The sequence below is a fragment of the Pollachius pollachius genome (assembly GCF_949987615.1).
Source record: "Pollachius pollachius genome assembly, chromosome: 19".
Classification (NCBI taxonomy): Eukaryota; Metazoa; Chordata; class Actinopteri; order Gadiformes; family Gadidae; genus Pollachius; species Pollachius pollachius.
Genome location: NC_136952.1, coordinates 3,001,008 through 3,025,860, shown reverse-complemented (window position 1 = coordinate 3,025,860; position 24,853 = coordinate 3,001,008). Strand labels below are relative to the sequence as shown.

General features: G+C 52.9%; 1 protein-coding gene across 1 annotated transcript; it reads left to right on the top strand.

The window, feature by feature from the left end:
- Positions 1-2,170: 2,170 nt before the first annotated feature.
- wnt3 (wingless-type MMTV integration site family, member 3) lies at positions 2,171-23,549 on the top strand (the record flags this gene model as incomplete). The annotated part of the gene is made up of 4 exons (XM_079756566.1): positions 2,171-2,250; positions 15,460-15,701; positions 21,065-21,330; positions 23,070-23,549. 4 exons carry the CDS (start codon positions 2,171-2,173, stop codon positions 23,547-23,549), a joined length of 1,068 nt encoding a protein of 355 aa, XP_079612692.1.
- Between the last annotated feature and the right edge of the window lie 1,304 nt (positions 23,550-24,853).

Here is a 24,853-nt window from a genome sequence, read left to right as displayed (position 1 = left end):
ATAAAACATTCTTGGTGCTCCAAGTTCGATGCTTAACCTCATTCATGCGTGCAAACAGAATTGCTCAAAAGCGCATTGCAGATGGTGGGAGCGTAGCGTCGAACCAGCGGTGAAAGATGGCGTTTCTGGAGCTGCTATGAAGAATCGATGGACAAAACAGCTGAAGCATTGAGTCTAAAGTCCTCCCTAGGGCAGCCTGAGGGCTGTAACGTTACTTCTGTAAGTTGTTTAACCTCAGAGACCCTCCGACCCGGACTTAACACACAGCTCCACCGTGCCCTACGACGTATATCTTTAAGCGGCTTTAAGTCACGTCACGCAGAAATGCTTTGTCCTGCGCGTTAGATAGGGGCCGTAAACGCGACACAGAAACACCAGAGACTGCGGATGAATCACGAGCACTGAGGTGTTCAGGGTCTCGAAAGAGGAGCCGCACTGACGCTGTCTGCAGACGAAGAGCGCCGTTGTTCCTGTTATCTCCGTGACGACGGCTCAGGACCGTCAGAACCGACAGAACCTCCTGTCGCCGCGGCCCGCACCGTCCGTCTGCTCCGTCGCGTCTTGTTTGTGTTCCGCTTCCTCGGGGCTCACGCCGTGGCCAATCGCTGGTGTCCCCCCCCTGCTGCTCCTCCTCCTCCTCCTCCTCCTCCTCCTGCTCCCTCCCTGCATCTCCCCCTCCTCCCCCTGGGCCCACAGCCCATCACAATGACAATGGTCGCGGTGTAAAAAAAAGAGCGGAGCAAAGTGTGGCCTTGGGGCCGCTGAGCGCTAACCAGCGCGGTGCTGCCGGGCGCCGCCTCCGTCACCTCCGTCAGGGCTTTGTGTCGTCCTTTATCTCCTCCGTGTCGGGGCGGGGGGGCAACCATTTGGAAAATTCACTGTAAATGAATCCCTGTGTGAGCTCGAGACTGGTGGTGTGTGTGTGTGTGTGTGTGTGTGTGTGTGGACGGTGTGTGTTTGTACATGTCTGTACGTTTGTGTGTGTGTGTGTTTGCATGTGTGTTCGTGTATGTGCCTGTGTGTACGGTGTGTGCGTTTGTGTGTGTGCATGTGTCTGTGTGTCTGTGTGTGTGTGTGTGTGTGTGTGTGTGTGTGTGTGTGTGCACTGTATAAACACGTATAGGGATCAATTAGTCAGGGCGCAACCCCTACAAAATGAAGTCAACTCTCCGGGATCAACTTAGCTAATGTTTGCCGTTCAACCCCAGGATCTCAGCCCTCCAGCGCAGGAGGAACCAGGACACACACACACGTACACACACACACACACACACACACACACACACACACACACACACACACAGGTCCATCAGCTCTGTGGCTAATCCCATAAGAAATGAGGGTCAGACAGTGAACTGTACCTCTCCTTCTGACTGTCCCACCTTATACTTCCCACTGTCGTTGTTGCACAACCCCCCCTCCCCCCCCCCCCACACACACACTCGCCACCCTCCCTCCCTCCCCTTCTCCCTCCTTTCTTTTCCACATTACCAGGGGGTGGCGTGTGATTGACAGATGGGAATGAATAATAATTTTTTTGCTAACCTAAGGCCATGCTCTGTGATTGGCTGGCCGGCTGACATCTCCAAACCTGGCTCGTCTTCTGTCTTTCTCTTTTTTCCCCCAGTCCTCCCCCCCTTTAATATCGGGCCTGTGGATGAGCCGTCCTCAGGAGAGGGAAAAAAAGTGGAGGGGGAGAGAGAGAAAGACACACAGATAGAGAGAGAGAGAGAGAGAGAGAGAGAGAGAGTGAGAGAGTGAAAAAGATATCTACCTTAGGGAAGAACCTCAGAGAGGGAGGGAAGGAGAGGACGGGTAGGTGTGTGTGTGTGTGAGTGTGTGTGTGTTTGTGTGTGTGTGAGAGAGTGTGTGTGTGAGTGTGTGTGCGCGCGTGTTAGTAACAGAGAGACACTTACTCTCTTAACTACCAGGAGACACACTTTGGGGCCAGACTCAAAGAAGCCAGAGGAGGAGGATCAGAAGGAGAACAGGAGCTCAGCGCGTCGCTGCCTCTCTTCTTAATCCCGTCTACATTCTGTCCCTCTCATCCGACAAATCAGGACCTCCTCGCCTCCTCCTCGTCTCCTCCCGGAGCCAGGACCTCCACGAGCGGGGGGATCTCTATGTATTGATCCGTTTCCACGCTGCTGCTTCCTGCCAGGGTCCCCTCATGGAATTCTACCTGCTTGGATATATGATGTGTGTGTGGCTGTCCACAGCTCGCGTGCTTGGAGGCTATCCCATCTGGTGGTGAGTACCCGGCTCCCCGCCGCTGCATGTGACCAGTGCTGTAGCGCACGGACGAGGGGAGAAGGTTGGGTTTTTTTCCGGTCAAATGATCATTTTGAGGGGGCAGAATGCGCACTTTTCGGGAGACTTGGTGGAAAATGTTCGCTCTCTGGTCCAGTCCAAAGAATCTTAACCTCAAATACTGGTGGAACTGGAAAAACCCTGCTGTTCTTTCCTCTGCTCCAGTCTATATATCATGTTAAAAGAAATAATGAATCGTCAACAGTCCGCTTCATTTAGGAAGGTGGTTTATTGAATACATCAGAATTTATGTTTTATTTCTGTATGGATTTTACAGTTCGTTTTTCCAGGGAATATTTAGTAGAGGATGCTGCCCCGGTTGTAAAAGGATCCCAGCTGTGTGACAAAAGTAGATTAAACTCTCAGGAAGAATTGCGTTTTCAGACCTATCAGGTTTCTATCGCGCAGAAACATTGACAACAATGTTGTCACCCATCAAGTCACAAATAATTTGTTAATTATTATTTCTGGAAACAGATGAATTGATGAAGTAATGTTACGTTACTCTCTGTTGCATTACATTAAATAACGACTACATTATGTAGTCGTGTAGTATTTCCTGTAATTAGTTCAGTCCTGGTGAGTTATAGGTTGAGCGCCATCGTTCTGAACTTGCTCTAGTGTGTAGAGGCGTTCTCTGCCGTTCCTCTCGCTCTTTATGGTGGATCAGTTCCGAACACAAATGGGTTTGGCTCCCAGTGCTGATTTAAAACTATCATTATCGATTATTGAAAGAAACAAATCTCCCCTTATTGTTGAGTACTCTAAGGCTGCCCTCTGAGTGTTGACTACTTTATTAACTATTATTAATTGTGATTGAATAACAATTTTGTCAGTTTTTTTTATGTTTGCAACAAAAGAAGCACTACAAACTAATTTAGCTTATTATAATGTAACAGGGAATATTAGTCTTTTTAAATTCTTGAATTCTCTTGCTTATGCGCTTTTAGTCTTTTTGCAATCCTCTCGCTTCTGTTTGGCTTGGCTTTAGATGTGTACCTCATTACAAGTTCAACATAAAAAGAGCGCAAAAAAGGGGCCCTAATTGTAACCCGAAACGTTTTTTTTTCTATAGCGATATTTATGTTGGAGTGCGATAAAGCTGTTCTGTGTCTCCGCGGCGGCGTGCACACCGCAGTGCTCCGTCCTCCAGCCCTGCTCCTCTATAAGTAGCCTTCCCAGCATGCGGTCCCAGCGCCGCTCGCTCCAAACCACCAGCCTCTCCTCTCGTCGTCCGCAGAGCGCAGCCCCGCCAGGCCCCCGGCCACAGGGCTAATGGGAGCCGGTGTTAATGGCGGCCGGCTGGCCCTCTCTCCCTCGGGTTACACTCCCTGCCGTTCCTCACAGCTGGCTCCTGGGAGCCAGCGGCCCCTGAGCCACCAGCCTGTCAGACAGTGCTGACAAAGGGGCCCTGGATCTCTGTGTCTGTGTGCCTGAGAATCACCTGCAGGTCTTCTGCCGCGGACCCGGACATCGCGACACGGGTGTCGGGTTCGAGCCCCAACAATGCCGAGCACCTTTGATATTTCTTCCCTTTTTTTTGCGTGACACGCATCATCTTTTTTTGGGACGTGTCGGGGGGGGGGGGGAATAGGGATGACGTCGAGATTGGGAAAGAGCCCTGATAGGGCCACAGTCCCAGGTCGGCTGGGAACGAGGAGAGAGAGAGAGAGAGAAAGAGAGAGAGAGAGAGAAATAGAAAGAGAGAGAGAGAGACTCCAGCAGCATCTGTCCTGGGGGGCTGATGACCGGCTCATAAATCCTAGAGTCGGGCTGGGGGGGTGTAGTTGGGGAGGCAGCATGAGAGTGTGTGTGGAGGGGTAATTTGGGGGGGGAGCAGTGTGTGTGTGTGTGTGTTGCTTGGGGGGGGGGAGAAGAGAGGATTCTCATGTTTGATATTAGCTCACCTTACATTGTACACCATGCGGTGAGGGGGTGAGGATGTGGGGGGGTGAGGAGGTGAGCTGTGAAGGAGCTTCAGGAGATCTCAGATGAGCATGAACCCTTCAGCTCACGAACGTCATCTGGTTCTGTATTATGCAGCGCTGTATTGTTTGTGTGTGTGCGCGTGTGTGTGTGTGTGTGTGTGTGCGTGTGTGTGTGTGTGCGTGCATGCAGCAGGCGTGAGCGTATGTGCTTTAACTAAGGGGTTGCGGGGTGTTGAGCACAACGTTATCTGACATGTGGTCGATATAGTGTCCTGCAGAGGCATCGATCCTCCAGTCACAGCAAAGCTCAGTGTCCATATGCCGGACACTGATGTATTCAGACCCTCATTGTGCTCTCCTGGTTCAGGGGGGACTTTAGATGACCTTCTTATGTTTGTGTGTGTCTTTCAGAGTTAAGTCACTTGTGTAACTAGAAAAAACACCCTAGAATCAAAGATGAATTCTGGAATCCTGTTGAAATGCTTCCGCAAAACTTTTTCTTTTTGAATATTATAAACATTTGATTAAAAAAATGTGAGAGAAGAATGATGTTTGTATAAGTTAGTGTGAAAGAGAGAGAGAGAGAGAGAGAGAGAGAGAGAGAGACAGAGAGCGCTGTGTGTAGGGGTGAGCCAAAACAGTAGCAGACTGTATTCTCATAATCAATCACAACTATCAATGCAAATGCTAATGCATAATTAATAAATAGTTTATGGTTGAATATCACTTCTTCATCAAGACAAACGTCTAAGATGACTACATGGCTTGAACAAGGACAGAAAATGGTTTCTAAAAAGTTTTTCAACTGGTTTGGTAAACATTCCTTAAAGGTCTTTTAACCCTCAGTTTGAACCACTAATTAAGGTTTGAGTTGCTTTTTCATGAAAAAAAGCCTAACCTAATGCATTGCAAAACCCCAACTTAACATCGTGCAAACCGTTGCACTGGTTAGCAGTGGAGCCGGGGTATACATGGCGGCGGGTAGTTTGGAGGCACTAGTTAGCAGTGGAAATGGGGTAAACATGGCGGCCGGTAGTTTTAAGGCACTAGTTAGCAGTGGAGCTGGGGTAAACATGGTGGGCGGTAGTTTAAAGGCACTAGTTAAAAGCTGGGGTAAACATGGCGGCCGGTAGTTTAAAGGCACTAGTTAGCAGCAGAGCTGGGGACTAAACATGGCGGCCGGTAGTTTAAGGGCACTAGTTAACAGTGGGGCTGGGGTAAACATGGCGGCCGGTAGTTTAAAGGCACTAGTTAGCAGTAGAGCTGGGGTAAACATGGCCGCCGGTAGTTTAAGGGCACTAGTTAACAGTAGGGCTGGGGTAAACATGGCCGCCGGGACCCTATTCATAAGGCCTGCGTGTTCCTGGCGAGCGCGTTGGCACGGCGATCTGCAGTTGGCCAACAGAGGCTGCCCTTGCAGTCTCTGCACAGGCCAGCGCCAGTGGCTTGAATGGGGAGATCTATGGTGTATCTCCCGGTCTCCGGAATGTCATTATCTGACCCCCCCACCACCCTCTCTTTCTTTTTTACTTCACCCCCCCCAACCCACCCCCCGCTTCACCTAAAAAAGGCCCCCACCTATGGCAAAGGGATCACTTTAATGATTTTTTTTTCTACGAGAGAAAATCCCTCCGTTTGCAGTCCTGTGTGAAAAGATCAAGGATGTCCAGGCATTATCCTCACTGAGGAGGAGGAGGAGGAGAAGAAGGGGTGGGGGGGGGAGGAAATCCCAAAGAATGCTGTTCTTAGGAAGCTGTAGGGTTGTGCATCAATGGCTGGAGTCTGTAGCGATGCCAGGGTCAAAGATAACAGCAGTCCTCTGCCATTTGGGACATCCAAACCGAAGGACTGGCTCGCCCCTAGCAACCAAACTAGTCAACCCCGGTCACAGACCTCCCGATCCACTAACCCGGCGAGCTAACCCCTCCTTATCCACCGCTAACCCGGCTAGTTAACCCCTCCACTAACCCGTATAGCTAACCCCGGTCAGAGACCTCCCGATCCACTACTAACCCAGCTAGTTAACCCCTCCCGATCCACCACTAACCCGGCTAGCTAACCCCTTCCTATCCACCACTAACCCAGCTAGCTAACCCCTTCCTATCCACCACTAACCTGGGGAGCTAACCCCGGTCAGGTGCGTCGATTTGCAGACCGAAGTTACCCCAGGCGTTTGGGGTTAGGTTTGCGACGGCTCACTTCCATATTGAACACATGATCCCATCCTGGTTTGTTGCTCCTTGTCTCTGCTCAACAGAGTCGTGCTGCGTACACTACAGACTCACAGTTCCTTCACTAAAGACCAATCAGACGTGGATCAGTGCGATCCGACGGGACGTCTGGGCCGTGTATCCGCGGTTTACAGCAGCCCTACGATCGCTTACCTTCAGTCAGCATGCTTGTGTTGGGGGGGGGGGGGGGGGGGGGAACCCCCCGCTGGGCTGAGAGAGGTTCAAAGAGCGAGTGGTTTCAGACTAGGAGCAGGAGTACAGTGAGGGGATTCCTGGTCTCAGCCCGGCAGCAAAGGGGGCCGTGTACCGGTGACGGCGTCGGAGAGAGAAATGACAAAGTCCGGGCGGCGTAGCCCTGGACGATTAGCCGCTCTAACAACACAGCAGCCGGTCCTCAAAGCCTGGAGCGGCCATGATGACAGGAGAGGAGAGGGAGGTCATTAGAGGACAGCGGGACAGCCTCTCTCTGCCCTCACTCACACCTGAGGGGGCTCTCTACCTTGTGTGTGTGTGTGTGTGTGTGTGTGTGTGTGTGTGTGTGTGTGTGTGTTAGTGTGTGTGTGTGTGATTGCCGTGTTCACAGTAGCTAATTATTCGCTGGGAGTAGAGGGCAGGCTCTCCAGCGGCTGTGAGGGATAAGGCCTCACACCTGTTGGAAACCCCCCAGGTGAGCCGGCCCCCAGATTACACCACAGAGATCCATCAGCAGTCTGAGGCTGACGGGACGCGGCCTCTCCTTGTGTTTAAAACGATTAATTCTTTACTTCATTCTTTACTATCTACAGTTTCCTTAATTTTTTTACAATTACATTCAGGGCATTTAGCGGAAGCTTTTGTCTAAAGCGCCTTACAATAAGTCCATTTGTCAGAGGAAAGAGAAACAACAATATATCGCTGTCGGTACAGTAAGGTTGTTCATAGAACCAAGTGCGAAGCACTAACAATCGGTAGATTAAACCCTTATACAACAAAGATAGATAGGATAGGATGCTACAGAATGCTAAGCAATATTTTTATTACGCCATGCAAGTGCGAGGACGTACAACATACAATTAGTGCGTACATTAAGTGCCAGGACGTACAACATACATTAGGTGCGTAAGAGGGATGTGGGGGGGAGGCTATGCAGAGTCTAGGTGAAATCTGAACAATTGTATCTACATTTATTTATTTTATAGGGAGGATATTTATCCCATTTGTAACTGACCGTGAACATGTCTGTTTTGTGAACCAGCTTGATGGAACATTTTATGAAGCAATTTTGTTTCATTTGGAATTCTAACGATGAGTAAATAGCTGATGAGGAATGGTTCAGGCCTGCCTGCGTTCTCTGCTTCTCGCTCTCGTCTGCTGTTGTTCTGCAGCCTCTCTCTGTCTCTCCCTCTGTCCCCCTCAGGTATCTTATGGGGCTGATCACACAACCAAGCCTTGTTTTATTTGGTTATCATTATTAAATAAAATAGAAAACTAGGTGGAATTAATGGGAAACCAGAACATAGAAGAACGGACTGATACATACAGAAACATAACAGAATCTCTGCCCTTTTCATAAGCAAGCAATACTTTAAATATCTGCCACAGTTATTAATCAAAGTTAATACCCCCCCCCCCCCCACAAAGACCAGCACCTGTACGATATACTCCCAGTATTCCCTACTGATTTCCAGTCCACCCAGGCAGGTTTCCCTCGTACAGGTGACAGGCTGCTTCAGAGTTTACTCCTCCATACCTCCAGTCCCCCTACCTGGTGTCAGCCTAGGGAGGGGGGGGGAGTGAAAGAAGCAAAATAAAAGAGAGATAGAGAGAGTGACAGAGAGAGACAGCATGAAAGAGAGAGACAGAGAGAGAGAGAAAGAGAGAGTGAGAGAGAGAGAACAGGAAAGGAAGAGAACAAGCCTGGTGGAACATTAGTCAGGGGTCTGTCATGTTTATCAGATCAGCCAGGAGCTGTTGGACTGCAAATCAAAAGCGTGCCAAAAGAAAAACAAAACGACAACAAAAACACAGAGAGGAGCCGCGCATTCCAGCCTCCGCCAAAATAAAAGTCCCCATCCTCAGGCGCCGCACCGCAACTTTCCGTGGCCCACTTACTACTCCTCTCTCTCCCCCCACAAGGTCTTTGTCTCTCTCTCATCTCGCTCTCTACCGCGGAGTTATAATTGAGATTCTGATGGCAGTGTCTCTTCACAGCAGCTCTGAGAGAGAGAGAGAGAGAGAGAGAGAGAGAGAGAGAGAGAGAGAGTGAGAGAAATATAGAGAGAGAGAGAGAGAGAGAGAGAGAGAGAGAGAGAGAGAGCGTGAGCGAGGGCGCCTCTGTTCGGGCCTCATTCTGGTCTTCTTGTCCTCAGGGTGTTTCTGACAGGTTGAGCCTGCGCATCTCGACGTATAGAGGAGAGATTAGAGGAGTTCAGAGTGTACTGCTGTCTCCTGGCCTGGCAGACAGCAGACCGCCACCCCGGACTCTGGAGCCGTCCCGAAACACACACCCAGCACGGGGGGTGGGGGTTAGGGGTGGGGTAGCTCCCGGCTCACCGCCATGCTAAGCTAACATTATTAATTTTCCATAATGAAATAAGTTCACTTGTTCAGACGTGCAGACGAACTATCAGTGTTCCCCATCAGCCGTCTGTCGGTGGACGACTCCGCGGTGGGGGCGGCGGAGACGCCGTGAGACCGAGAGAGAGACCACGTCAGCCTGTCTCTCTCGATCCACCTGAAGGGGGACCGTACCGCGAGGTCGGCCTGTCTCTCCCGTCTCCATACACCTGTAGGCTTGTCTCTCCCGTCTCCATACACCTGAAGGCCGGTCTCTCCCGTCTCCATACACCTGAAGGCCGGTCTCTCCCGTCTCCATACACCTGAAGGCCGGTCTCTCCCGTCTCCATACACCTGAAGGCCGGTCTCTCCCGTCTCCATACACCTGAAGGCCTGTCTCTCCCGTCTCCATACATCTGAAGGCCGGTCTCTGCCGTCTCAATACACCTGGAAGCCGGTCTCTCCTGTCTCAATACACCTGAAGGCTGGTCTCTCCCGTCTCCATACACCTGAAGGCTTGTCTCTCCTGTTTCCATACACCAGAAGGCCGGTCTCTCCCGTCTCCATACACCTGAAGGCTTGTCTCTCCCGTCTCCATACATCTGAAGGCCGGTCTCTGCCGTCTCAATACACCTGAAGGCCGGTCTCCCCCGTCTCCATACACCTGAAAGCTTGTCTCTCCTGTTTCCATACACCAGAAGGCCGGTCTCTCCCGTCTCCATACACCTGAAGGCTTGTCTCTCCCTTCTCCATACATCTGAAGGCCGTCCATACTCAGAGGAAACGTGTCGCTTCAACAGAAGACACAGCGATACAGAAAGCAAGGAACTTTGTCCGCCAAACACGACCCATCCAAATAATCAATACAAACACGCAAAAGCTTCTTCCTACTAAAGTTGATATCCACACAGACACAGTCAGACAGGCAGACAGACAGACAGACACAGGAGGGCAGAGAGCTTTCCCCTCGCGGTTAAAAGAACATAATTAAACGAGACCCAAAGAAACTATTTCCTGCCGTGTTTTCCTGCGACGAGTCCCTGGCGGTCCGTCACAGCCGATTCAAAGGAATGTCCCGGATTAGGAAAACCTCCAGCCCTCATAATCAGGACTGTCCTCAAACCCTAAGCCACGGAGGTCTGGACCTGCTCCGCCTGTCCCCAGACGGAGGACAGCTTCATGGGCCTGTGGCCCTCCACCCCCATGCTACGTCGGATCTCACTGAGCCCAAAGATTTATGTAAAAACACACCGGGGCATTCTGTGTGAGGTGACGCACTTTGTTGTTCGTTCCCAAAGTCGTCTTATCTTCACTCAGATTTAAAAAGGGACATTCCAGTCTGTGTCAGGTGACCTTCCATCTAGACCTTTCCTGCTCCCATGGGGGTGACACATACATACGCACGCACACACACACACACACGTGTCCACACAAGTCCACGCATGCACTCAGACGTACACACACAAACAGCCATACACATCTATTGTCAGGCTTGTATAAAGACACACACACACACACACACACACACACACACCGACACACACACCCACACGCACACAGGGTCTCTGGTCATGAACTCGGTTCCCAGCGCTCAGGGCGGGGCGGTCACAGGTGTCATGTTTTGCTCGGCGGGTTCAGAGGGTCAGCGAGTCTCCAGCCCTCGGGCCGTGACGCGACGAGGGGGAGAACCCATCGCTCAGCGGCCTACAGGTGCCAAATGCCGAGCCCTTGTACCACAGCCCTCGCTACACACAAACCCTGACTAGATCCTCGACCTGTGTCAAAGGCTGAGCGTATAAAGGAGAACGCTGGCGTTGCATATGGCACCGTTAATGGTAAAGGGACTGCATTTATACAGCTCTTTTCTAACCGAAGCGCTTTAACAATTATTGCCTCACATTCAACCGTTCATGCACACATTCACACACAGACGGCGGAGTCAGCCATGCAAGGCGACAGCCGGCTCGTCGGGAGCAGTCAGGGTGAGGTGTCTTGCTCAGTGACACCTCGACACTCCGGGGACCGAACCAGCAACCATCCGGTTACCAGCCAACCCGCTCTACCTCCCGAGCACCATGCTGACCCAAATGGATTGAATAGACTCGCACAAGTTCTATCGACTACAAATCTACTGGTCCATTCCTTTGTTGGGGGGGTGCGTTAGTGACTTCACAGGAGGCTCGGGTGGGGCTGCCACTGAAGATCCTTGTTCTAAAAATACCCGCTACATACCTGACTGGGAGGCTGTGTTTGTGTGTTTGTGCGTCTCCCAGTGAGGTGTGCAGTGGAATCCCTTTGTGCTCACTGCTGGCTTTCTGTGGTTTCCATTGCCTTTTCATTCGGGGACTTATTACAACAACCCTCATCCCCCCCACCAACACCTCCCCTCTCTCTTCCCCCGGGGGGAGGACTGGGGGGGGGGGGGGGGGGGGTGAGGATTGTTGTATTTAGGTTATCTTCCATCTTGACCTTTCTTGTTTCAGTGGGGATGACACACACACACACACACACAGACTCCCAACAAAACAATTGCTGCACACAGACTCTGAACGCACACACAACACTGTTACATTTACATTCAATCTAAGCTTAACTGGAAGTGTTGCGCTGTGTGCGTTGTGTTGTTGGGACCGTGTGTGTCGGGAACGTTTGTGCGTTGTGGTGTCGGGAGTGTATGTGCGTTGCGTTGTCGGGAGTGTTTGTGCGTTGTGTTGTCAGGAGTGTGTGTGCGTTGCGTTGGCGGGATTGTGTTTGCGCTGTGTTGTTAGGAGTGTGTGCGTTGTGTTGTCGGGTATGTGTATGTGCGTTTTGTATTTAGGAGTGTGTTTGCTTTGTGTTGTTGAGACTGTGTATGTCGGGAGTGTTTGTGCGCTGTGTTGTCGGGAGAATGTGTGCTTTATGTTGTCGGGAGTGTGTGTGCGTTGGGTATTTAGGAGTGTGTGTGCGTTGTGTTGTCGGGAGTGAGTGTGCGTTGTGTTGGGTGTGTGTGGGTGCGTTGTGTTGTTGGGAGTGTGTGTGTGTTGTATTGTCGGGAGTGTGTGCGTCGGGTTGTTGGGAGTGTGTTTGCATTGTGTTGCATGGAGTGTGTGTGTTGTGTTGTCGGGAGTGTGTGTGCGTTGCGTGTGTGTTGTGTTGTGTTTATAGGAGTGTGTGTTTGTCGTGTCTTGCGTGCGTGTGTATTTGCACAATGCGGCTCTGCAGCCAAGGGCTCTCTTCCTTCCTGAGGTTAAGACCGTTATTAGCACCTCGCCTCAAACTGCCGCTTTCATGTGTTCATCTGCCACCGGGCTCCTCCTTAACAAACACCACCTTCCTCTGGGGCCCGAACACGCTCTCGCCGACCACAAAGCTCTGTGCGGTTACACAATTCATTACCTGAGAGATCCCTCCTCAATCAGGGTTTAAGCCCCGGTGTCAGCTGGCACCTCAACACGCCGCCAGGCTTCATCCAAGCTCTCCATGGGCTCTGGGTTCTCAGGTGTTTCCTTGCTTAGACCAGGGGACGGGGGTCGCCCTCTCCGTGTTTAGGAGTGAAAGCAAGAGGCATGACGTCGTCCACCTCCGAGATACGCCTCTACACGTCTTTCACGGCTGTTACAGAAACATGTCCAAAGAAGGAGAACTTCCACGCAGGTCCACCTTGAGCGGGAATGAATGGGCAGCAGCATAGCCAGCTAGCTAGACGGTGTAATTATGCCACGGAGTCATCCCGCCCATCAGACACCAGAGGGTGGGGGGGGGGGGGGGGGGATGAGGTCACAGGGTTACGACGTGGGGCAGGTTGAAGACCGGGGACGGGGGCTGACGTTGAAGGAGGCGCCGTCCTTCAAGTCGAACAGGGGAGGGATGTTCGGCCTTGTGTCTCGTTTATGACATCACAACAACGAGACAGTAATCCTCACCGGCTTCGCCTCCCTGTTCGTCAGACACGATTACATTCTTGAGTCCCGGGGTGATGCTCCTCTGATCGCTGACGCCGTGCCACTGTTGAGACGCTCCACAGCAAGCTGCAACAGCGTCGGCTGCAAGCCTTCCGTCTTCATCAGGAGCCCAGTTCTGGGAAATGCCGGGCTCACCTGCACTTCACTGTGTCGGTGTGTGTGTGTGTGTGTGTGTGTGTGTGTGTGTGTGTGTGTGTGTGTGTGTGTGTGTTTGTGTGTGACACAGTTTGGTGGGGGGGGGTTTGTGTAGAAAGCAGAAGTGTACCTGAGCTGTGGACCTGTGTCAAGGGGGTATTTTCTGTTCCCTGTGATCGCTGATCACAGGGACCCCCCCCACACACTCATCTCTCAGGGTCCCGGGCCGCCGTGATTGGGTTGCGCCCTGCAGGGGGTCTTGAGGTCATCCCAAGTAGACTCTGATCTGATCAGAGCTGTCTACCCCAGCCCCCCGCCCCCTCCTTACACCCTGATCCTCACAGGGCCTCGGGCGGCGCAGCCCACGCTCGCGACCTTCACGCACGTCTACACATGTTCACGCACGCCCGTGCACGGTGATGAGCTCTAGAGCGGTTTGTTCAACAATGGCCAAGTTCCTTGACACTGAACAAAGATTGACAGTTCCTCTCTCTCACTCTCTCTCTCTCTGTTCCTCTACAACTCACACACACTGCCGCCACGATCCCGGAAGAACCAGTGAGATCCTGGATATGTGGCACACAACACACATCAATCTGTCACAGAGTTCTCACACCTCAGTGTATCTCTCCCTCTCAAAGGCATGTTTGCTTAATTTGTGCAATTGACCCGTGCTCAGGGGGTAAATAAACAACAGTAGTCTTCAGTCGATTCTGAAGCGGCAAATTAGTCGGGGCTTGTCCCCGTTGAAGACGTGTTAAAACACGGCACACCTTCCACTCTCCCTCATCTCTTTCAGAGAGAAAAACGACAGCAGTTAAATTAATTACCTCAATGAAATGGTAATGGTTTCTGGCAGGTCGGCCGGCCGGCTGCTCTGTTGTGGTTATGGATCCCTGTGTAGGCACATCAGACTCAGCCCGTCGGCTGAAACACCTCACTGCAGCGCCTTCGTTTGTCATCCGTTAGCATTGCACCGTTGTGTTCCTCCAAAGGAGAGGAGGAGCAAAGAGAGGAGGAGGAAGACCACCAATTATCAACACAGCATCGCCGGGCACAAAACCCTTCAGATGTTCCATATTAAAATGTTCTTTACCCGCGGGGTATCACCACACACATGCACGGACACATGCACACTTATACACACACACACACACACGCACACACACACACACAAGCACACACACACACACATACACACACCCCTGGTTTGCTGTCTCACAGGGTCATCAGGGAAGCGTGCGATGCCTTAACGTTCTACCAGAGGGAACATTTAAGAAGTCAGAACCAGTAGATCACATCCGTGTGTTAAAGTGGAGCGATGAGCCGCCGCCTTGATGGGTGGGTGAAGAAGGCAGTGAACAGAGAACAGGCACTCTAAAGTCCACTGCATGAAGTTCATAAGTCAAAAGAGAGTCCAGGGAGCTACAGGGCAGTGATTCATTACTGAAACGGATAAGAAGGCAGCATCAAGTAAGATGTATAAGTGTGTACATTTTTTAGGGCATGTTTTTTTGTCACAACATGCACTTTAAAAGTACCCAGCATTGTGTAGCATCTTATCCTAGCTATCTTTGGCGTATATTGGGAGTGGGATAACCTAGCGATTGTAAGTGCTTTGCACGTGTTTCTATGAACATCCTTACTACACAGCGATATATTGTTTCACTTTCTTCGGACAAATGTAGTTTTTGCAAGTCACTTTGGATACAATTGTCTGCTGAATGCCCTGAATGTAAATGGATGTAGGCAACACACCGCTGCCCGTTAACAGTGGATATGAAGAAGGGAAGTAACAGGGTTACCTACAGCCTCTCGCAGGGCCCTCAGTGACACATCACCAGGGCCTTTGTAAGGCCCCGTTAAGAGGCCAGCATACACTTTGTGTTCTTTGGAAATCTAAAGCCCGTCCCACACGCAGTCAATACCAGCGTCGTGCCAAATGTGGGTTGTTTGTGATTTAACAGACACCACGCAAGAGCTCATTCATACCCTTGTCTAAAGAGCTAATAATGTATCCTAACAGGGACGAAAACAGTCAGATCTAAGAAACTTCCTATGTATCGTTGCAAAGTGTACATTTTACCTTTAGGGCATTAAGCAGACGCTTTTATCCAAGGCAACAGCCATCTCGTCAGATAGGGGTGAGGTGTCTTGCTCAGGGACACCTCAACACTTGACTAAGAGCCGAGGATTGACCTAGCAACCTTCCAGTTACATGTCTGTCCACCCTACCCCCTGAGCCAAGCCGACCCCAACCAAACTAAACAAATGAAGCGGTTAAATTCCCACCAATGAGTGTGCTAGCATGCTCTTCCTCAATGAAATGCCCTCACCACAGGTATCGGTTGACCTAACCCGGTGTGTTCCCCCCCCCAGGTCCCTGGCCCTGGGGCAGCAGTACTCGTCGCTGGGTTCCCAGCCGCTGCTGTGCGGCTCCATCCCGGGCCTGGTGCCCAAGCAGCTGCGCTTCTGCCGCAACTACATGGAGATCATGCCCAGCGTGGCGGAGGGCGTGAAGCTTGGCATCCAGGAGTGCCAGCACCAGTTCAGGGGCCGGCGCTGGAACTGCACCACCATCAAGGACAACCTGGCCATCTTCGGCCCCGTGTTGGACAAAGGTAGGCCCCTCCCCAATGGCCTAATGCGCCTTATAGGACGATAAGGACCAGTTAATGAGATAAGACAGACAGACAAGACAGACAGACAAGACAGACAGACAGACAGACAGACAGACTGACTGACTGACAAAACAGACCGACAGAGGGAGGGAGGGAGGGAGGGAGGGAGGGAGGGAGGGAGGGACAGACAGACAGAAAGACAGACAGACAGACAGGTCGACAAGACAGACCGACAAGAAAGACAGCCAGACAGGCAGACAGTTAGGCAGTAGCTATGATTTGTCATTTGTTTATTTAGTATTTAATGTAAAGATGTAATTAGATCGATGAAAAGATAGATAAACAAGCTTCACCAGAAAAAGAATAAACTATTGTTGGCAATTAAACATTCTGTAGCTGGCCATGTTTAGCCTAGAGCCTCTGGTTTTAGAGAGAACGTCGACTACAGCAATCCCGCTAATTTACACCTTGACAGCAGCGCTGAGGAACGAGGCGCGGAACGCAAGCACCGACACATCGCTCCCCTGCGGTCCACCTCCACCTCGCTGCTCTTTGAGGTCCTCTGCCCTGGCTTCCCCACCACTGTTTACTCTTGCGCACAAGAACTAACAAGCACCGGGAAGAAAGAGAGAAAAAAGAGCAGGCAAAAAAGATCATGCCCTAATCAGGTGTCAAATGTTTCAGCTGGAGCAGAGTCTTTGAAAGAACTCCAGCACAGACCGATGAGCTGAGGAAACAGAGCCAGCCAGCTTATCATCAGGCTAACCGAAACACACTTCATTATGCGCCAACAGTTCATGTGTTGGGAGTCGCACTCTGCTGCTGGTGATTTGAAATGAATTGGCCTTGTCAATTGTCTGTTTGTGTGTGTGTGTGTGTGTGTGTGTGTGTGTGTGTCTGTCTGTGTGTGTGTGTGTGTGTGCGGGTGTGGGTGTGTGTCTCTGTGTGTGTCTGTCTGTGTTTGTGTGTGTCTGTGCGTGTGGGTCTCTGTGTCTGTCTGTTTGTGTGTCTGAGTGTGTGCCTCTGTGTGTGTGTGTGTGTCTCTGTGTCTGCCTGTTTGTGTGTCTGAGTGTGTGTCTCTGTGTGTGTGTGTTTGTGTGTGAGTGTGTGTGTGTGTGTGTGTGTGTGTGTGTGTGTGTGTGTGTGTGTGTGTGTGTGTGTGTCAGAGGGGAGACAGGATTCGGCACTGAAGAGATGTGCCAGTGTGAGCTTCCAACCAGCTCTCCCAGTCAAATAAAGCGGGAGGGGAGACCCCAAATGAGATTACAGGCAATAGAAAGGAGAAGGGGGGGCTCCGCTGGCCCCCTGCTGTGCATGAAGCCCGGCGCGCCTCACACAGTCCCAGCTCCCACGGGCCGCACATTCACACGCCCTTTTGACTCTGTGGTGCAAACAGGCTGAAAGGGGATCTCTCTGCCTCATGCCGGCTGCAGCGAGGTGGGAGGAATCGAGGAAGGGAGAGGAGGGAGGATGTGAGAAAGGAAGGACATGAGGGAGGGAAGAAGGGGAGGAGGAAGGAAGGGTGATGGAAGAAGGAGGGCAGGAGGGAGGAAACTAAAAATGAAAGGACTGGGAGGAGGACTGAAGGGAAGGGAGGGAGGAAGCGAGGAAACGGGGGAAAGAAATGAGGAATGAATCAAAGCAGGGAATAAAGTAGGGAGGAAAGGAACAAGGAAATAAGACAAGAGTGAATGAAGGAGGGAGGAGTTGCAGTTTCATTGACTCAAAACACAACTTGAAACACTTTCACCAGCAGCCCGGTGCGGCAGCGCTGGTTAAACCATGCTCTACTCCTGCTCTACTCCCTGCTCTACCCCTGCTCTACGCCTGCTCTACTCCTGCTCTACCCCTGCTCTACTCCCTGCTCTACTCCTGCTCTTCACCTGCTCTACGCCTGCTCTACTCCCTGCTCTACTCTCTGCTCTACTCCCTGCTCTACCCCTGCTCTACTACCTGCTCTACTCCTGCTCTACACCTGCTCTACTACTGCTCTACTCCCTGCTCTACCCCTGCTCTACCCCCTGCTCTACTCCCTGTTCTACTCCTGCTCTACTCCCTGTTCTACCCCTGCTCTACCCCTGCTCTACCCCTGCTCTACTCCCTGCTCTACTCCTGCTCTACTCCCTGCTCTACTCCCTGCTCTACTCCTGCTCTTCACCTGCTCTACCCCTGCTCTACTCCCTGCTCTACTCCCTGTTCTATTCCTGCTCTACTCCCTGTTCTACCCCTGCTCTACTCCTGCTCTACTCCCTGCTCTACCCCTGCTCTACTCCCTGCTCTACTCCTGCTCTTCACCTGCTCTACTCTCTGCTCTACTCCTGCTCTACTCCCTGTTCTACTCCTGCTCTACTCCCTGTTCTACCCCTGCTCTACCCCTGCTCTACTCCCTGCTCTACCCCTGCTCTACTCCCGCTCTACTCCCTGCTCTACTCCCTGCTCTACTCCTGCTCTACTCCCTGCTCTACTCCCTGCTCTACTCCTGCTCTACTCCCTGCTCTACTCCCTGCTCTACTCCTGCTCTACTCCCTGCTCTACTCCCTGCTCTACCCCTGCTCTACTCCCTGCTCTACTCCTGCTCTACTCCCTGCTCTACTCCCTGCTCTACTCCTGCTCTACTCCCTGCTCTACTCCCTGCTGTACTCCCTGCTGTACTCCCTGCTCTACGTCCGGGTCAGCTCAGGGGGTGGAGGAGGGGATTTGAGCCGAGCGTGTTGGCGGAGGGGTGGCTGGAAGGTTAGGTGGTGTGTCGGAGGTGGGGGATGGGTGGGGGGGGACCAGGGAACGCCAGCTCCGGGCTGAGCAGGGCCGAGGGCCCGCGAGTCGCTGGGCCCTTTGTGACGCTAACCCGGCGTGACACAAGAGAGACAAAGGTGGATTGATGAGCCCAGCAGGTAGCCGGAGCCGCGCCAGGGCCCGGGGGCCCGGGGTTCACAGGCACCCGTTGTGTCGGCCTGGCACGGCCCCGCGGGGCCGGGGGGCTGGGACGCCCGACCTGGACCGTGTCCTCCCCGTCGCACGGGCATTCACAGGGGATTCGCAACCGAGACCGTATGCGAGGGTGTGAGGTCGGGTTCGGTAGTGCACGAGTCTGTGCTCCACCAGTCTGTGTATCAGGAGTCTGTGCTTTAGGAGGCTAGGCTACAGGAGTCTGTGCTTTAGGAGGCTAGGCTACAAGAGTTTGTGCTTTAGGAGGCTAGGCTACAGGAGTCTGTGCTCCACCAGTCTGTGTATCAGGAGTCTGTGCTTTAGGAGGCTAGGCTACAGGAGTCTGTGCTTTAGGAGGCTAGGCTACAGGAGTCTGTGCTTTAGGAGGCTAGGCTACAGGAGTCTGTGCTCCACCAGTCTGTGTATCGGGAGTCTGTGCTTTAAGAGGCTAGGCTACAGGAGTCTGTGCTTTAGGAGGCTAGGCTACAGGAGTCTGTGTTACACCAGTCTGTGCCACATGGGGCTGGGCTTCACCAGTCTGTGCTACACCAGTCTGTGCTACACCAGTCTGTGCTACACCAGTCTGTGCTACACCAGTCTGTGCTACACCAGTCTGTGCCACATGGGACTGGGCTTAACCAGTCTGTGCTACACCACGTCTGTGTTACATCGGTCTGTGCTACACTAGTCTGTGCTGCAGGAGTCTGTGTTACACCAGTCTGTGCTGCACCAGTCTGGGCTTTGGGAAGAAGATATGATTGTTATTTATTGAAAGAACATATTTAAACCCTATCATAAGTGCCGACATTTCTTTATAAAAACAGGTGAAATGACTACATGCTTTACGTTTGGGTGAAGTAAAATGGATTACAATGATAATGGTCACCTTTGGCTGCCGTTCGTTGAGACCCTCATCCTCGTTGACTCAAAGCCTCCGTGCTTATAGGTCAGTACAGCAGCATCAGTTAGAGAGGCCGATGTCTGCATGCGTTTGGAGAACTCTCTCCCGGCTCACTGAACGACCAACAATCACTGGAGCGACCAGCCACCCTCACAGCTCTACCTGGGATGTGTGTGTGTGTGTGTGCCTGTGTGTGTGCATGTGGCTGTGTGTGTGTGTGTACACGTGCATGTGCATTTCTCCGTACACATATAGTGAAACAGGTGAGCGGCGGTAAGTGTGCGGCGATCGGGACACAATGGTGTCCGCTTACATAATAAGCTGTTGCCTTCAAAGAAGGTGTAACTCCATCCCTCTACACGCACGCACACACGCACGCACGCACACACACACGCACACGCACACGCACACACACACACACACACACACACACACACACACACACACACACACACACACACAAACACACCCACACACACAGACACACTCACACAAAACAGATCGTCTATCGACTCAGTTTCACAAGTAGGCCTCGGGCTGAGTGTGTGTCTGTGTTTGTGTGAGTGAATGTGTAAATGTGTGTGTGTGTGTGTGTGTGTGTGTGTGTGTGTGTGTGTGTGTGTGTGTGTGTGTGTGTGTGTGTGTGTAAATGTGTGTGCGTGTGTAGGGGGTGATGGCAACATTCCTGAAACACTATCCACATGCAAAGCAGCCCACCTCAGGAGGTCAGAATGAGCTACTGGGAGGCAGAGGCTACTGGGAGGGAGTGGCTACTGGGAGGCAGAACCTAATGGGAGGCAGAGGCTACTGGGAGACAGAGGTTACTGGGAGGCAGAGTCCTCTCTGACACGGCCACAATGGGGCCGTGACACTGTGTGTGCGTGTGTGTGTGTGGGGGGGGGTCATGTCTCTCCTCTGTAGTTCATTGTCGGCCTGTGACCCCGGGGGTCCAGCAGGTGAGGTCGGGTAGGGTGCGGGCGTGAGGGAGTCAGGAGCCGAACCGCCCCTCCCCCAGAGGAGCGTCTCCTCTCTGGGCCTCGTGTTTCAGAGGCATTGCATCACGCAGAGGAATGTTCCTCCTGGGGATGATGGGGCATGACGGGCCCTGTGGTCGCCCCGGGACATGGCACTCTTGTGTGGGTGTCCAGGATGATGAGCTAAAAGACTGACATAATCTCCCTCCCTCCCCTCCCTGTCTGTCTGTCTGTCTGGCTGTCTGTCTGTCCCCATCTTTTTTAATCTCTCCCCTGTCCCTCTCTCTTCCTTGTTGCCTTGTCCCCTTACTCGTACCCTCCCCTCCCTCCCTCCCTCCCTCCCTCCCTCCCTCCCTTCCCTCTCTCCCTGTCTGTCCCCATCTTCTTTATTCTCCCCCCTGTTCCCTCTCCCTTCCTTGTTACCTTGCTCCCTTGTCCCCTCCCTACCTCCCTCTCTACATCCTATCCCTCCCTGCCTGTCTGTCTGTCTGTCTATCCCCATCTCCTTTATTCTCTCCTCTGCTCCCTTGCTCCCTTGTCCCCTCCCTCCCTCCCCCTCTCAGCCACCAGGGAGTCGGCGTTCGTCCACGCCATCGCGTCGGCGGGCGTGGCCTTCGCGGTGACGCGGTCCTGCTCCGAGGGGACCTCCACCATGTGCGGCTGCGACTCGCACCACAAGGGCCCCCCCGGCGAGGGCTGGAAGTGGGGCGGCTGCAGCGAGGACGCCGAGTTCGGGGTGCTGGTGTCCCGCGAGTTCGCCGACGCTCGGGAGAACCGACCCGACGCCCGGTCCGCCATGAACCGCCACAACAACGAGGCCGGACGCACGGTGGGCACGCACACGCACAGACGAATACACATGCTCACGCACACAGACACGTAGGCAACCACACACACTCACACCCATGGTAGGCTCACTCTCTCACTCACTCACTCATGCACACACTCAAACTCACACTCACACACACACACACACACATACTCACACTCACACGCACGCACACACACACACACACACACAGAACGGTGTATGCATACACAGGTCACACACGGGTCAAGGAGACAGGTCAGAGCTTGAATAGGCGTAGCAACACTTTGATTAACCCATTACAATGAATCCCTTCATTGTTGGCCTGGTGTCTTGCTGACGGTGTCATCATAGCACAGCACCCAGCCCACCTAGACCAGCAGCCAAACAGGAAGCCAGAGCCCCGACGCAAGGGAAGGCCCATCTGCAGAGCTCCTGTTCTGTGGAGCGCAGTGGAAGCACGACAGGCATGGACTGCCCTGTTTAACTTGTACACACAATTCAGTTAAAAGTAACACTTCACTTTGAATGACTGGGTAATTACCGATCTGAGCGTCACCTCCACCTGGCCCAACCCCACCCCCACCCCCCACCACACCTTTCATGCCTTGCATCGCAATGAAAAAAGTCCCCTTGACAGACAGGGAGTGAGTGGAGGGGAAGTGAAGGGAATCCGTGCAGACTTAAACCATCACTGGGGGCTGTGGGAGACGGAGAGAGACAGGGTGAGGGGGGGCGCCCACCCGGGGTGGGGGGTGTGGGTGGAGGGAGAGAAGACTCAGAGACCACACGGCCTAGGAGACAGCTCTTTGATCTGCTCAGACCCGAGAGCTCACAGACCACAGGAGTGGCATGACCAGCGAGAACGGTTCTCTCTCTCTCTCTCTCTCTCTCTCTCTCTCTCTCTCTCTCTCTCTCTCTCTCTCTCTCTCTCTCTCTCTCTCTCTCTCTCTCTCTCTCTCTCTCTCTCTCTCTCTCTCTCTCTCTCTCTCTCTCTCTCTCTCTCTCGCCCAGGGGCGAGCAGTGATTCGCTGCTGGCGTGACGTGTTTAGGACATGATGTCATAGCAATGTACCCTCCGTGCATGATAACAACCTCCAACACCCACCGCCACAAATACCCCCACCCAGAGGTGGTGCCACCCCCACCCGGAGGGTTCTGCAGCTAAATATAGCCGCTCGATTTAAAGCAGGACAAAAAAAAAGGGAGGTGAAAACATGGCCGCGGGCGTCCTGGCGCGTAAGCCAGCAACTTCAGAGGGAATCAGAAGCTGCACCTTGGCTTCTGTTCTCCCAGCTGCCTGGGAACAGTGGTGTGTTGTTCTGCTTCTTAAAGACCCGTCCTTTGCGCGGAGTCAAGGATCTCAGCCTTTAGACGTTACTGAATCCCTGTGAATTGACAACGATGCAAAAATCGACCTGATTTCGCCTTGATGTGGACGGACTAGTCCGCAGAGAGCAGAGGTTACGCAGATATGGAGGAACGAGGAAACCGCTGCAACTCACACTTATTCACATCAGCTCCTTTTGTTTGACTTCTGTCACGAGCTCATCCTGCAGCAGCAGAGCGACACATTAGGGAGGGACTGTATAACTCTGAGCCTCGCATCGCTAACTACAAGTCTTCCTCCCCCCTCCTTTTCCTCCGCCATCCTGCTTTTCCTCCTCCTCTTCCTCCACCCTCCTCTGCTCCACCCTCCTCTTCCCCCTTCTTCTTCCTCCTCCCTCCTCTTCCTCCACCCTTCCTCCTCCTCCTCCCAGACCATCCTGGACCACATGCACCTGCGCTGCAAGTGCCACGGGCTGTCGGGGAGCTGCGAGGTGAAGACCTGCTGGTGGGCGCAGCCCGACTTCCGCATGCTGGGCGACTACCTGAAGGACAAGTACGACAGCGCCTCGGAGATGGTGGTGGAGAAGCACCGCGAGTCGCGCGGCTGGGTGGAGACCCTGCGCGCCAAGTACGCCTTCTTCAAGCACCCCACGGAGCGCGACCTGGTCTACTACGAGGGCTCGCCCAACTTCTGCGAGCCCAACCCCGAGACGGGCTCCTTCGGGACGCGGGAGCGCGTGTGCAACGTGTCGTCGCACGGCATCGAGGGCTGCGACCTGCTGTGCTGCGGGCGGGGCCACAACACGCGGACTGAGAAGCGCAAGGAGAAGTGCCACTGCATCTTCCACTGGTGCTGCTACGTCAGCTGCCAGGAGTGCGTGCGCGTGTACGACGTGCACACGTGCAAGTGAGCGCCGTGCGTGAGGCTCAGGAGCGGTCCTGACTTGTTTTACCAGAGACAGTGAGACGGACGGACGGACAGTGAGACAGGAGATACCGCTGGACTGCAATTCCCCCCGCCCCCCCCCCCCCCCCGGACAATAACCATACAACACCCCCGGGTCAAATATACCTGCCTTGGACACTGCGTTATATCCCAACACATGCCACGCACACACAGACACACATGCACCAACACATGCACACACACACACACACACACACACACACACACACACGCATTCATGCACGCACACACACAAAGAGGCAGGGACTTAAGGCTAAAGGCACTTCAGTAATAGGACATATAATCTCCACCTGTGTTGAGTCCCAGAATCTGTCCCTCCTTCACCCACCCCAGAACCTATTCCACTGGAACATGGCCCAGTCTGGGGCAGACATGATTCAGCTCTGATGGGAGGAGATGGAGTTTGTATTGTTGTTGGTTGTTGTGTTGTTGTTGTTGTTGTTGTTGTTGTTGCACCATTGGCCCCCCCTTTACAGCTTTGGGCTATGAACAGCTTCCCAACCACCCACCCCACCCCTCCCTCCATTTATTTATTTCTTCCTCTGCGCTGACGACCCACCGTACCTCTTCTATCGATGCAGTAAAACAACAGAGGACTCACAGTGCTTTTTACAACGTGGAACATCTTTCAACTAACCACCTCGCTTCTCCGGCCGTTCTGGCCCAAACCCTTTCTTTCTCTTATGGAGAACTAAAGCACCCTGCCTACGGGTTCTCCGGTTCCTCTCTGGGACGGCTGACTGCAGCCCGAGGAAGAGACCGCTTTTAACTACTGAACTGAACTTTACACAAAGGGCAGGTTGGCACCGGTGGTGCCAAGGTCTAGTCCTTGCAGACTACTGAGCTCAACGAACCCCCCCACCCCCCTCCCCAACCCTCCCCAAACCCCACAACCCTAGCCCTCCAACCCCCAAACACACAAACACACCACACACTTCAAGCCTCTGAGTGAACTGAACAAACTGGCTCTGGGTGATCCTCGTAAGCCTAGAAGATATATGTTAGAGCTTGATTTTTTATAGCCCATCATTGTTGAAATATTACCACCAGGGCTGGGAAGACTGCAGGCCTGCAGGAGCGAACAAGTATGCAGAGTCCCCGATCACTCCACTTCCTACACCACACACGTGCGCAGTGTGTGTGTGTAGTGTGTGTGGGCCATGTGTACCTGCTCACCCCCACTACACGTGTGTGCGCGGTGTGTACCTGTGCACGACCGGTACACGTGTGTGTAGTGTGTGTGGGCTG